General features: G+C 39.6%; 1 protein-coding gene across 1 annotated transcript; it reads left to right on the top strand.

The window, feature by feature from the left end:
- Positions 1 to 1,704: 1,704 nt before the first annotated feature.
- On the top strand, positions 1,705 to 12,639 carry LOC121646114 (zinc finger protein 721-like). The gene is made up of 8 exons (XM_041994988.1): positions 1,705 to 2,248; positions 4,240 to 4,571; positions 4,695 to 4,773; positions 4,851 to 6,442; positions 7,455 to 7,586; positions 8,844 to 9,189; positions 10,785 to 10,832; positions 10,985 to 12,639. The coding sequence occupies exons 1-8, from the start codon at positions 1,831 to 1,833 to the stop codon at positions 12,442 to 12,444; spliced, it is 4,407 nt and encodes a 1,468-aa protein (XP_041850922.1). The 5' UTR covers positions 1,705 to 1,830; the 3' UTR covers positions 12,445 to 12,639.
- The last annotated feature ends 784 nt before the right edge of the window (positions 12,640 to 13,423 follow it).

Below are 13,423 nucleotides of genomic sequence, written 5' to 3'. Positions count from 1 at the left end.
TGGAGCTTCTAATATCTGCAAGGTAATAAAGAAAGCACAATACTGTGTTGATGTGAATTAAGCAAACATATTGACCGGTGCTTCACCTTTTTGAGGTTCAGAGAAAAAGCAGACAGTTTTGACATTACTCATTCCTGAACTTCATGTGTCCCTTCTAGACGGATGCAGACAGTTACTTTTTATGTTAATCCAGTGAATCTGTAGACGTCAGTAAAAACAGATTAGAATTAGATTTTCATCTGATCTGCTGCCACTTTCTTGCTTCCCAGGAGTCCCAGGCACCGCTGTCTATCAGCCCTCAGCCTGCCTCTATCTCTGGACGCCTGCCTACAGCAACCTGACGATGTACAAATATTTGCTCAATAGTATTTTCAGTTAAATTAATAAATAAAGAGAGAGAGAGAGAGAGAGAGAGAGAGAGAGAGATAAACTAGTTATTCAAGGTGATGCTGGGAAAACTGCCCCCTTGTTTGCTGTGTTTAACTTTTGAGTCTGTTGAAGTGTGATTGTTGTTGAAGCCACAAAACCAACTGGTCCACACCTACATGTTAGGACAAAGAGGTTGCATGAAAGATAGTCTCTATTACGGTACTGCTGTGCATGTCTTAAAGTCCCATCTCTCCACTATCCAATCACTGTAACATACCGGGGGTGACACAAGCTACCAACATGGAAAAAGGTGAATGAATGAATCAGTAATGTATAAAATTATCAGAACCAAATGCAAATCATTGGCTCTGCACAAATGTTTCTTTGCATTGATAAAGACAGATTGTGATAATGAAATTTTGTGTTTGTGTCTTTTTGTGAAACATTTAAATGGTCTGACATGGATCTTTATGTGTTTCAGTGAGGGTCACAAAGAAAGGATCAGTTTGATTTCACTTGTATTTTGCTGAAACTGTTTCTACTTCGGAAATAGCAGTAACAACAGCTTCCCTTGGCACTGGCCTGCTTTCTTTCTTTTCTAGTGTTTTAACTTATTTATAGTTTACTGCTTCTGTAAATAGCTTGTATACAAGCCTGATAGACTTATTTGTACACAAATATACTGTTTTCCTTTGGATTCGCAGTAGTGAAGAGCTGGTCGCGCTGCACACGTTCCCAGGGACAGAAATTAGATCCCCGCGGAGGTACTGAAAACTCGACGTGGATGCCGCGCCGGGACCAAACTCAGGAAAAAGAAGCGCTTCAGACCTGTTCTTGGGGAAACCTTGAAAATCTACACTTGTGTATGTAAAATGTTCCAATAATTCAAATATTACTCAAAAACTCAACATCTATGTTTAAACAAGTGATAACTAATCCGCCTTTGTTATATATATATAAATATATATATAAGTATATATAAATACTGTATTTTTTAAGAGGACCACTCTTAAACCACTCTTAAACTGTTTTAAAAAATCAACTATTAAAAAGGCGTTTCTGAATTTCTTTCTTTTTTTTTTTTTAAATAAATGTACTAAATGTGCATTCAGTACTATCCAGCATAAACCTTAATCTCACAAACTGAGCACACAAAAAATGATCATTCTTCGTTTTAAAGTGAACTTCTATCATTTTGGGTTACAAAGGAAATGAGAAAAATCTGGCCTAGTTGCATCATTTATGGTGATGATTTCCATCTAGAACGCATGACACCGGAAGTGGATATGCCACACGGAATCTTTTCGCCGACGCACAATCTGCTGCATAGGACAACGGACGTTACTATACGGAAGAGCGGATGTTGTTTTATTTTACGCTGTGTTCACTTTAAATGTTCAGTTTATGGTTAAATATGCGCTTTAACGTGAACAACTAACTAAGCTTTAAATTACTAGAAAAATGGAGGCGCGCTTCGGGAGTGAAGTGGCGTCGATTGTAGAAGTCGCCATCCAGTCGACGGTATCTGTTTTCAGAGATGTCTGGGCTAAAGAGGCGCCAAACGCGGACTGGGATGAGGCGAAGTTCGGGGAAATCCAGGAAATAGAAAGATGTCTGGTGGCTCAGATCCATAAAGTGTTCACGGAAATCTGCTCGGAGCTGTGTGAGGAGAACGAGACTCTGCGGGCTAAGGTGGAGCAGCTGGAGGATGTATTACAGAGGAAAGCCGGGCAGCTGGAGCATGAACTGGAGGCCAGAGTGGGTCAGCTGGGCAGAGACATGGAGCTGCTGGAACAGGAACTGAAAACTATTAGTGAGGGCGGCAGCAAGACGCAGGGAGGTCCGACCCACGTCCTGCTGCAGGACGTCACAATGTCAGGTAAGAGATCAATCAGTCGATCGGAGTGGTGATTACTTTAAATTCATCTGTCAATTAGGTTGAGTCTAATTTGAGCTGTCAGTCTATTTGACTGTGTAGCAGTTTATATGAAGAGCAGGTATAAATCTGAACACTTGGATGTGAATATAAATCCACGTTTGCCCGTTCAGCTTTGTAAACTTTAACTGGAACAATCCAGATATGAAATCTTGAAAAAATGTGCAAAATCTATATATTCCTATTGGGATTCATAACTATTTGACATTAAGCCCCCCCTTGAGTTAAGGAAAAGCTTCTGGTCAGCGTGACCTGTTAACTTGATTAAACACAGTGATTTGAAGCATCATTGTTGTTTTATTGTTGGCTTTCCAGCAATCACCTTCACCGAGATCATGGTCTGACAACATCGTCTAATAAAGCACTCTATCAGTCCAAACACTGTTTTAAACATGGTCATAATGATCCGTCAACCAGGCATGGCCCATACATGTCTACTTCAGAGATAACTGAAACTTGTATTTGGTTATGCTGTTTGCTAAAGAACAGCATCTGGTACGGTCACATTTGTATCTAAACCCCTGTTTGAAAGTATCAGTATAAGTCAGCTGAGGGATTAAATACATCATGTGGTACAGAGTATTGAGCCACCTTTCATTTAATTTATCACGTGGAGAAATAGGTGTCGTGATTTATGGGAACAAGAGGAAACAAATGCAATATATAAAGGGAAAACAGAGTTTGTGTATTTCTGACAAGCTTTAAAGTCAACATTTGGGATGTGCACCTGCATTCTTCAACACAGCCTGAGCCCTCTTAGGTTAGGTTCACACTGCAGGCTGAAGTGACCCAAATCCTATTTTTTTGCCCCTATGCGACCTGTATCTGATCTTTTCATAACAGTCTGAACGACACAGATCCGATTTTTTCATATTCGACCGAGGCCACTTGGATATGTGGTTTTAAATCAGATACGTATCGGATCTTTTGCCACGTGACCTCAGTCTGAACAGCCTGGTCGCATTAATCCGACCTACATATCATACACAACATTTTTGGAAACTCCTTATCTGTAAAGACGCTGGCATCACTCTCTCACCACTCCTGGCTGCAACACCATACCACACATTTCTCTGTACAGACGTTGCTGCCACTGCTCCACAAAATGCCTTGGCCAAAAATCTGGCTCTCCTCTTTTGTAATCTCCTCCTTAAAACGATGCAATCGAAAATGTGCTGGCTACGGTTGGACAATAACTTTAAAATTGCAACATAACGCTGTGCTGTTACTGCAGACACGAAGACACGCACGCTCACTGTCGCGTCGTCGTGTCTTCTACTCTTGTGGGACACTTTTGGTGTGCATAAGGTTCATACAGGAGATCACATACCAGTCGCATTTAATTGGAAATGTGAACGGACTCTCAAAAAAATCGAATTTCACAAAAAAATCTGAATTGAGCATTATGCCCTGCAGTGTGAACCTAGCCTTAGAGGAGCTTTTTTGTAACTTTCTTAATTTATATATTTACTTTTATTTCAGAGAACAAGATCCTTATTATCAAATAAACCAGACAACTAAAATGAAATAATATAATCAGCCTAAGTACAGAAAAAGTTTTCGGGGTTGTGGAAGGACTTTCCAAAAGCTCATCTTTGGATGTTGGCCGCCTTCTGTTGTTTTCTGTCAAGATGATCCCACACTGTTTCAATGATATTGAGTACAAGACTGAAACCAACCGGAAAAAAGGAAAAAACCGTCAGTATGCAAAGTAAAACCTTTAAAGACCTTCTGAAAGCTTGAAGAACAGTTTCACTAGACTACTTAGAAAGATTCTGTTAAATCTGGATTGCAAAGTAAAAAAAAATAAACTAAAAAAAAAAGGGCGGGTGGATCTACACTTTTGCATAGTACTTATGTGTGGCAAACACATTCTGTAATTCATCTGAATGAAATTAGGTTGTGTTCAATCACTTGTATGTTTTTGCTGTCAGTCTCCACCAATCAGGCGACTCCAAAGTCTAACAAGAAGAGTTCCACATCAAACCCGCCTCCAGTATCAGCAGGAAGCACAGAGGTCGTCTCCAGCTCCTCAGCTCTCTCTCAAGCTGTCGCTACACTCGCAGAAGCCCCAACGGTATCTGCTTCCACAGAGCCATGGATGGATGCCAGTCAGGTTCTCACCACATCCCCCACGTTCTCATCAGAGGTCTCTGAAACAGCAGCAATCATCCTCAAACCAGCAGCCTCCCCTGGGTCTACACCACAAGATGCCCCCAGTCCAGACTTCATCACTGTCGTTGTTCTTGACTCGGCAGAAGAACAGGTTGGCTACCTCCACTCTTGAGCTTGATATTTTTCTGGAACAGCAACAGCGTGTTGAAAAGTTTAGAATTATCTTGTGCAAATGTTGCTTTATAGGATTAAACTCAAATGATTTATTTTACAGATGTTAAAGAAATCCTTTGAAGGGAGACTCTCAAGGAAAAAAAGGCTTGCAAGCGATGTAACTCATGAAACAGAGAAAGGTATAACTGTAGTTACCACAACAGGAAGCATTATGCAGATAAAAGTGCTAATCTGTACATTTTCATTTCTTCTCCAGTTTCTCCTAACAGTGGCTCAGAGGAGAAACAAATTAAAGTGTATGAAGGGCAGGGGAGGAGTCTAAGAAAGAAGGACTCACAGATCGGGAAGCGGTTCTTCTGTGAGCACTGTGATGTTGGATTTCATTGGAAAGGTGAACTAAAGAAACACATGAATGTTCACAAGAAGCCTTTTCCTTGTGAGCAGTGTGGCAGAAGTTTCCTTGAAAAGAAATCTCTCGAAAATCATCTATTGCGCCACGAGTCAACTAAAGCCCCTCTCCCATTCCCTTGTACCCACTGTAAGAGATCCTACAGAAAAGAGCAGTCACTTCAGAATCACCTCAAATGTCACCAGCGGTCAAAACCTCCAAAGCCGTTTGCCTGCGATCAATGTGGGAAAACATTCAGAATTAAGCAGTCTCTAGAAAACCACCTCCTGCGCCACGAGAAAAGGAAGCAAATGTTCAAGTGCCAGCTTTGTGACAAGACCTGCAAGACCTCAGTCCAGCTGAAGTGTCACATGGCTGTTCACTCAGAAGAAAGACCATTCAGTTGTGTGACATGTGGGAAGGAGTTTAAGAGCAAAGACACCCTTCGCTTCCATCAGATGGTTCACACGAATGCCAGGAAATACAAATGCACAATGTGTGAGGAGTCTTTCAAGTATGCACACTCCCTGACTGTGCACAAGAGGAAGCATACGGGTGACAGTCCCTTTGTATGTGATGTGTGCAACAGGTCTTACAGAACTGGCACTTCTTTGAAAAGACACAGGGTGATCCACACAGGGGAGAAGCCTTTCACATGTCACATATGTGGAGCAAGATTCAATCTGAATAACAACCTTAAAAGGCATCTTCGTATTCACACAGGAGAGAAGCCATTCACCTGCAAAGATTGTGGCAAGACCTTCTCAGACAACAACAAGCTTAAATCTCACATGCTCATCCACGGTGCCAGAAAGCCTTTCATGTGTGATCTGTGTGGAAAGACCTTCCTCTTCAACTGCAGGCTGCAGATACATCAGAAGTACGTGCACGCAGACAAAAACCAGGAATCAGACAGTACACAAAGTTATTTCCAGACCAGACAGCAGAACAAGTCATTGGTTAAACCGTTCAGCTGCAAAATATGTCTGAAGGGTTTCAGCGCCGCAGGCTCCCTCAAGCTGCACGAAAGAGGCCACAGCGAACACAAAGAGTTCAACTGTACCATATGTGGGAAGGCTTTCCATAACAAATACTCTTTCAGCTATCATCAGCGTAGCCACTCGGGGGAGAAGCCATTTGTTTGTGACGTTTGTGGGAAGAGGTTTTTCCATACTGCTAGTCTGAAGCAACACGAGCGCATTCACACAGGTGAAAAGCCGTACAAGTGCGACCAGTGTGGCAAAGCATTCAGGACAGATGGAAACTTCTACAGACACATGCGGATCCACTCTGGAGAGAAACCGTTTGAATGTGTGTACTGTCAGAAGAAGTTCCACCAGTCAAATCAGCTCAAATCTCACCTGCAGATCCATACCGGGCGGAAGCTGTACTCATGTCAACAGTGTGGACGTGGTTTCTCTGATTCAAGGCAGCTCAAGAAACACAGCTGTGACGGATCATAGGTAATCTGATACTGTGATGTCTACCACTGCGATCAACTCATCAATAAGTTGGACTATCATATTAATAGGAGGCATTAGTTTCATTTGGCTAAGTGGATTTTTGCTTAAAATATTACATCACTAAAGTGTGACACAAAAATAAAAATTTGGTTGCCAGTGGCTACTACAGTTCCCTCACTCACGGTACCAGATTATTAACTAGAAGTTAACGTGTTAATTTAAATACTAAACTTTAGCCTATAATAGTTTGGTAGGGAAAGGGATATTTGTCAGACATCATGTTAATTCAACATTTGAAAGCTCTAAAACTTGTCATTACTCATATGCAAGGAGATGACTGCAAAGTGATCAATAAGAGGAGACTCAGTTTACTCTGCATGAGTTAGCAACGTAGCCTGTGGCATTTTTTTTTCTTAATTTCTTTTCAGAACATTTAAAACAGAGAAAGAGTACTGTTTGTGTTAATAAGAATTTGTGACTATTTAGAGAAATTTCAATTATTCTTGTAAATCCTGAACAAAAATATTCAGTTGGGTTGTATCTAATTATATTTTGAAGTTGCTGTAGGATGTAGAAGTTATTTAAAGGTGCTTAAACTGTTTCCTTTTTTGTTGTTTTTTTCCAGGTGATTTGATGCTAAAGTTTAGTGTTTTAATGGCTATTTTGTTTTAGAAATTAATAATCAAACCAATTGTAAAGATGTAATTATTTTTCCATGCAGAACCCTGAAGTTATAAAATGACTTTTCAGCCTATAATATGACAGTATATATGTGTGTGTGTGTGTGTATGTGGATATATATATATATATATATATATATATATATATATTTTTTTTTTTTTTTTTTTTTTTCTTTCTTTCTTTCTTGCTTCGCTATTAAAGAAAAACTTAAAATGAAAACCAATTTTGAGTTTTATTTAACAAATCTTGAATCTGACTACTTTCACTTCCGGTACAAATGGCTCTTGTACTAGTGCTGCCTCTTTTTAATTTGGTGGTCGGATGAAAAGTTAAAATGTCAGAAAGTGTGTTTTATTTGGAAACCCTGTCCATCATAGAGATGCTCATAAAGACCACAGTGGATGTTGTTGGACGTTTAAGGGAAGAACCTGCTAAAAAAGAGCTAAATACGAAAAGTAAAGTGAGTCAACAGCGTTTTACTTCGCCACGGACGATAGAGGATCTTTGTTATGTTCGGTAGCTGCTAATGCTAACAGTATGGCAGTAGGGCAGAAGCAGTATTTGGGAGAGATTAGTCCAACGGACTAAAATCAAGAGGGGGGACGCTAATCAAAACAAACATGGCGGCCTTTCACGTATAAAGGAACGGATAAGAAAATCGAATGAATGAAAGCTGCTAAATTTAACCAGTGCAAGTGTGGAAAGTACACTCGTTTAATTTTTTCAATGTAGTCATTTATTACGCCAACTTTCTTTATTATTACGCCAACTTTCTTTATGCGATACTATACATGAGCGAAATATTATTTGTGAGCATTATCACTATTTACAGTGTATGATTGAAAAGCAAATCTTAATCTTTATTTTCTCCCGGGAATTTAAAGTTTCTAAGTATTTTCTCCATTTCTAAACTTTTTTATAAACCATTTATAAACTTCTTAAATGTCCGTTTTATTTTACTATAGTATCTAATAGATCGGCTTAATTTGTGATTAAACCCTGTCAGGTTGTAAACTAATTATTTTAATTGTTCTAAGTTAATTGTGGTTATAATATAAATACAGTTGGGTCTGAGCACTGGAAATACTAAAGTCAGGTATGAGATCCTCATAACTGTACTTAAATGGAGTATTTGAGTAAATATTCTCACTTTCCACCATTTTTGTTAACTGCTTTACAGAAGAAATGACAAGTATTCAACATTTCTCTTATAATGTTTCATTATGGAATCTCCAGGGATCCATCAGCATGATATGACTATATAAAATAGTAAAGTATCAGTATCAACAGTTTAAGATAGCCCAGTATTTAGGGCTGAATGGCCTTTTCTGTTTCTTATATTGATTTTCATTTTGTTCATGACGTCATATCCGATTAATTGAAATTAAACAGCAATATTTGAACATTTTTTGTATAATCTACTTCACTGCTTTAATTTTCAGCCCCATCATTGGTTATATCTGAGAACTTTGTTCTACCTATTATTTAACTTGAAGGATGTTCAGTTCAGTAAACAATAAAGATGTTATACTGAATCAAGTAAAGATCATTTCACTGTAACTTGATACAAGTGGACTATTATGATCTTCAGTACATTAGTTTTATTGATTGATATGATATTTTGTTCAGTTGTCTTTAGACAACTATCGGATGGTTTTATTGTCAGTGACAGATACCCACCAGTAATAATTTTCTTCTTAATTTTTAATGTCTGCAGCCATATTTTGATGGCATGGTGGAAGTGTTGGTGCAGGAGGCAACTAGGAAGATCAGCAGTGTTTTCTCTCAGCTGTCCTCACTGCTACTTGCTGAAAACTCCAATCTGAAGGAACGAGTGGGACAGCTGGAGGGCAAGCTGAAGACAGTGACTGAAGGTTTTGAAAATGCCAGAATGTGGAGAGAAAACGTCCTGAATGGCTGCCCAGTGCTGTTTGAGCAGAGCGGACTGGTCTTTACTCTGAAACCATTCGGGAAGTTGATGAGAAAGACAGATAATCCCTCGCTGGGAGTCACTGAAGCATCATCTACTGCTGCTGTCCAGGTGGAGGGTGCACATCATGAAGGTAAAAAAAAGAAAAGTTACCTTATTCAAAAGGTGTTGCAAACAGAGTCCAGAAAAGTAGCATATGGTATTTCCAACTAGCTCTGACCAGACAATGTTATAAAATCAGATTTGGGATTCATCTGAAAAGTATGTGCACACATACAGGAATTTGTTGTCTCTCTTTTGTTCTGCAATGTCTACAAGGGACATACAAATGAGGACAACTGAAAAACAACACTAATATTTAAAAAAATACATGTAATACTAACAAAAAATACAGAATATAAATACAAATATAAAATGCTCTGTAGATTGGATGTAGCCAGTGGGCAGAGTAGTTCAATAAAATAATGAAAAATGAGGTAGAATAAGTAATATTCATGAATAAACAATGAATATTGGATAATAGATAATATATAACAGTATGAATATGTACATATATTATTTACAGCAGAAAAAAGTACAAATGTTGACAATTATTACAATGCCAAGGAGGAAAGACATTAGTAATAATCTTAGAGAAGCAGCTGTTGCTGCCCATCAATCTGGGGAGGGTTATACTACCGTACATGAAGTCCATCATTCTACAGAAAAATCTTTATTTACAAGTGGAAAAGATTAAAGACAACCACCAGTTTTTACAGGAATGGACATTTCAACAAGTTCAGCTCAAAGTCAAACAGAGCAATAATTTAAAAAACTGTAAAAAACAAACACACAAAAAAGAGCTATATCCCAGACTCTCCAGGCCTCAGCTAGCATGTTAAATGTTAAAGTTCATGACAGTACAATTACAAAGACTGAAAAAGTGTGGCTTGTTTGGAAAGGTTGCAAAATAATGCCTATTTTCTCTTTTATATATATATATATATATATATATGACAGCACTGCTTAGGTTTGCAAAGCTGCATCTGACTCAAGACTTCTGGAACAATATGCTTTGGCCAGACCAGCCCAAAGTAGAGATGTTTGAAATTCACAGCATCATATTTGGAGCAAAGCAAAAACAGGATATCAGTACAAACACCTCATACACACTATCAAGCACAGTGGTGGAGGGCTGATGATCTGGGCTTGTTTTGTAGTCAAAGGACCTGGACACCTTCTAGTCATTGAGTGGCCCATAAATTCCTCTCGATACCAAAGTGTTGTATGTGTGAGTCCATCTGCCTGACAGCTAAAGCTTTGCTGAAACTGGCTAATGCAATAAAACAATGATCCCAAACACAGTAGCAACAAAATGACTGAAAAAGGAAAGAATCAAGACGTTGACATGATCCAGTCAAAGTCCAGACCTCAACCTGACTGACATTCTGTGGTGGGACTTTCAGAGAGTTGCAGGAAGCAAAGCTGCAAACCTCAATGAACTGAAGCAACATTGGAAAGAAGAGCTGCTACGACGGCTTCCACTAGCTGTTGAACTGCAACTTTCACAGTCTGCCTCTGCATGTTGGATTAATTTTTCTTTAACAAATAATGACAGGGTAATGTGTTGTTAATCTGAGGCTGTTTTTACTGCATTATAGAACCTGGTGAGGATCAGATGATCAGTTTTATGACTGTTAGCCCATAATAATGTGTTTTTGTATTTTCTCCTGCTAATTTTTCTTTCAGATGGTGCAGAAATGATGGAAGTGATACCATCACCACCAACTGGACACGGTGAGACTTGTGAATGTTGATTTTAAATTTACCCAATGGATTTTGTTTGTTCTGCTTTTTTAAACCATAAAATGTTTTAGTTATACTTTCTAGTTTTGTGTATTTGGATCATGTTTTCTGACTTTAACTTTTCTTCTCCTGTGTAAACACAGCAGAAGACTGTAACACTGACAAGGTAAAAAACACTGACTGCCAAATCACACAGGAAGCAGGGCTCAGGAGTAAAAGGAAGGTGTTTACATGTGAAGTCTGTAATAAGAACTTTAACCGTCAATTTCACCTGATGAAGCACATGAACACTCACAAAGAACAGTGGCCCTTTGTCTGCAACCAGTGCCCCAGAAAATTCAGGAATATAACAACTTTGGAGTACCATCTGCTGCGTCATGAAGAGAAGAAGTTCACAACCTTCAAGTGTCATATCTGCGAGAAGGTGTTCAAAACAAAAATGTGCCTGAAAACTCATCAGCTTGTACACACAGACACAAGGCCGTTCATCTGCTCCACCTGCGGGAAAGGTTTCAAAACCAAACACAGCCTGCAGGCTCACCAGGTCGTGCACACGGTCGAAAAGCCACACACATGCTCTGAGTGTGGGGAGAGTTTCAGGTACGCCATCACCTTGCAGTGCCATCGGAGTATTCACACCGGGGAACATCCCTACACATGCACAGTGTGTGGGAAAGCTTTTACAAGCAGGCGATCGCTCAGGACTCACCAGGCAGTCCACAGAGGCAAAGTGTTTACATGTGAGACATGTGGAGCGGGCTTCACCCTCCAGCAAAACCTGAGGAGACACATTCGTATTCACACAGGTGAGAAGCCGTTCACCTGTAAAGTCTGCGGGACGAGTTTCATTCAGGACAACAAGCTGAAGGCGCACATGCTTCATCACGGCGCTACGAAGGCGTTCATGTGCGACCTGTGCGGGAAGACGTTTCTGTACAACTGCCAGCTAAAGAAACATCAAAAAGCAACTCACAGTGACAACCAAGAGCAGATTGTTAAAAGGCGAACTCGAGAGCGGAATAATCGTAGAGTTATCTATCGACGAGACAAAACAATTGTAAACATGACCCCGTTCAGTTGTAGGACCTGTCACAAGGCCTTTGACACTGTGGGTTCACTCAAGAGACACGAGCTCATCCACACAGGAAACATGCAATACAGCTGCGACAAATGTGGCAAGTCTTTTTTCTACAAGGCCACCTACGAATACCACCAGCGCATCCATTCAGGAGAAAGGCCTTTCGGTTGTGATGTGTGTGGGAAGACGTTTATCATCCGTCAGGCTCTAAAGTCACACAAACTGCAGCACTCTGGAGAGAAACCACATAAGTGTGAGCAGTGCACCAAAACCTTTAGGATCTACACAAACTACCTGAGACACCTCCGGATCCACACGGGAGAGAAGCCCTACGAGTGCGAGGTTTGTGGTATGCGGTTCCGGCAGCTTGGACACGTCAAGTTTCACATGCAGATCCACACGGGCGAGAGACCATATTCATGTAGCAGATGTGGACTCGGATTTTCAGACTCCAGGCTGCTCAAGAGACATAACTGTAGTGAAAAATATGAGAAAATGTCAGGGAACACACTCACAATGTCCTAAAAGTCATGACACCACTGCGCTCCAGTAACAGTCCCTTCACTGACAGCAAAAAGTCTCTGAAAGAAAGATTATGTCAAATACCCTGCTGTGAATTACTGCAATGTTACCTGCACATTCTAAAAATGTCTTCCTTTGGATTTTCAGTGTGTTTAAAACATGAAAAATTAAGTCTGAATAAAATTCATATCATCTTCATTAGTATGGAATTTAATTTGCATTATGATTTTTATTTTTAAAGTAAAACAGGTTACTATCACAGATTACCATTACACTTCAGTTTATTTGTTTACATGTTACTTATATATGTGATTATTAATAACTTTACATTATATTGCAGAGTCTTGAAAACACCAATTTCTCCAGTTAATATCTTAGAAAAGGAATGGGCATACTTTACCCATTTGGTTTTAATTACTTAAAAAGCTATTTCTGTATTCTAAACTGTTTTAAAACAAAATGACAAACTAAATGAACAGTTAGAATATTGATATTAATCTGTTCTCACCAACTTTATTTATTATAGGTGAATCTATTTGCACATGAGTGTCTGACGTGGGTTACGCATTTGTAATCAGATGAGTTCAATATGACGTTGGCTCACTCTTTGCAGCTATAACAGCCTCAACTCATCTGGGAAGGCTTTCTACAAGGTTTAGGAGTGTTTATAGGAATTTTCTTTCCATTTCTCCAAAAGCACTTTTGTGAGGTCAGACATTGATGCTGGACAAGAAGGCCTGGCTCTCAGCCTCCGCTCTAATTCATCCCAAAGGTCTATTGGGTTGAGGTTGGGACCCTGTGCAGGCCAATCAAGTTCATCCACACCAAACTCCTTACCCATGTCTCTATGGACCTTGCTGGTGCACAGCCATGTTGGAACAGGAAAGGGTCATTCCCAAACTGTTCTTGCGAAGTTGGGAGCATGGAATTGTCTAAAATCTTTTGGTATGCTGAAGCCTTCAGAGTTCTTTTGACTGGAACT

The sequence above is a fragment of the Melanotaenia boesemani genome, chromosome 9, assembly GCF_017639745.1.
Source record: "Melanotaenia boesemani isolate fMelBoe1 chromosome 9, fMelBoe1.pri, whole genome shotgun sequence".
NCBI classification, from domain to species: Eukaryota; Metazoa; Chordata; class Actinopteri; order Atheriniformes; family Melanotaeniidae; genus Melanotaenia; species Melanotaenia boesemani.
Note: the sequence above shows the minus strand (reverse complement) of the source record. Positions and strands in the feature narration are given on the sequence as shown.

Excerpts from the sequence above, each read along its gene's own strand:
- LOC121646114 (XM_041994988.1), top strand. The coding sequence starts at position 1,831 with ATGGAGGCGCGCTTCGGGAGTGAAGTGGCGTCGATTGTAGAAGTCGCC. Across the intron at positions 4,774-4,850 it reads AACTCATGAAACAGAGAAAG|TTTCTCCTAACAGTGGCTCA; the intron begins GTATAACTGTAG and ends TTTCTTCTCCAG. Across the intron at positions 9,190-10,784 it reads GGAGGGTGCACATCATGAAG|ATGGTGCAGAAATGATGGAA; the intron begins GTAAAAAAAAGA and ends TTTTTCTTTCAG.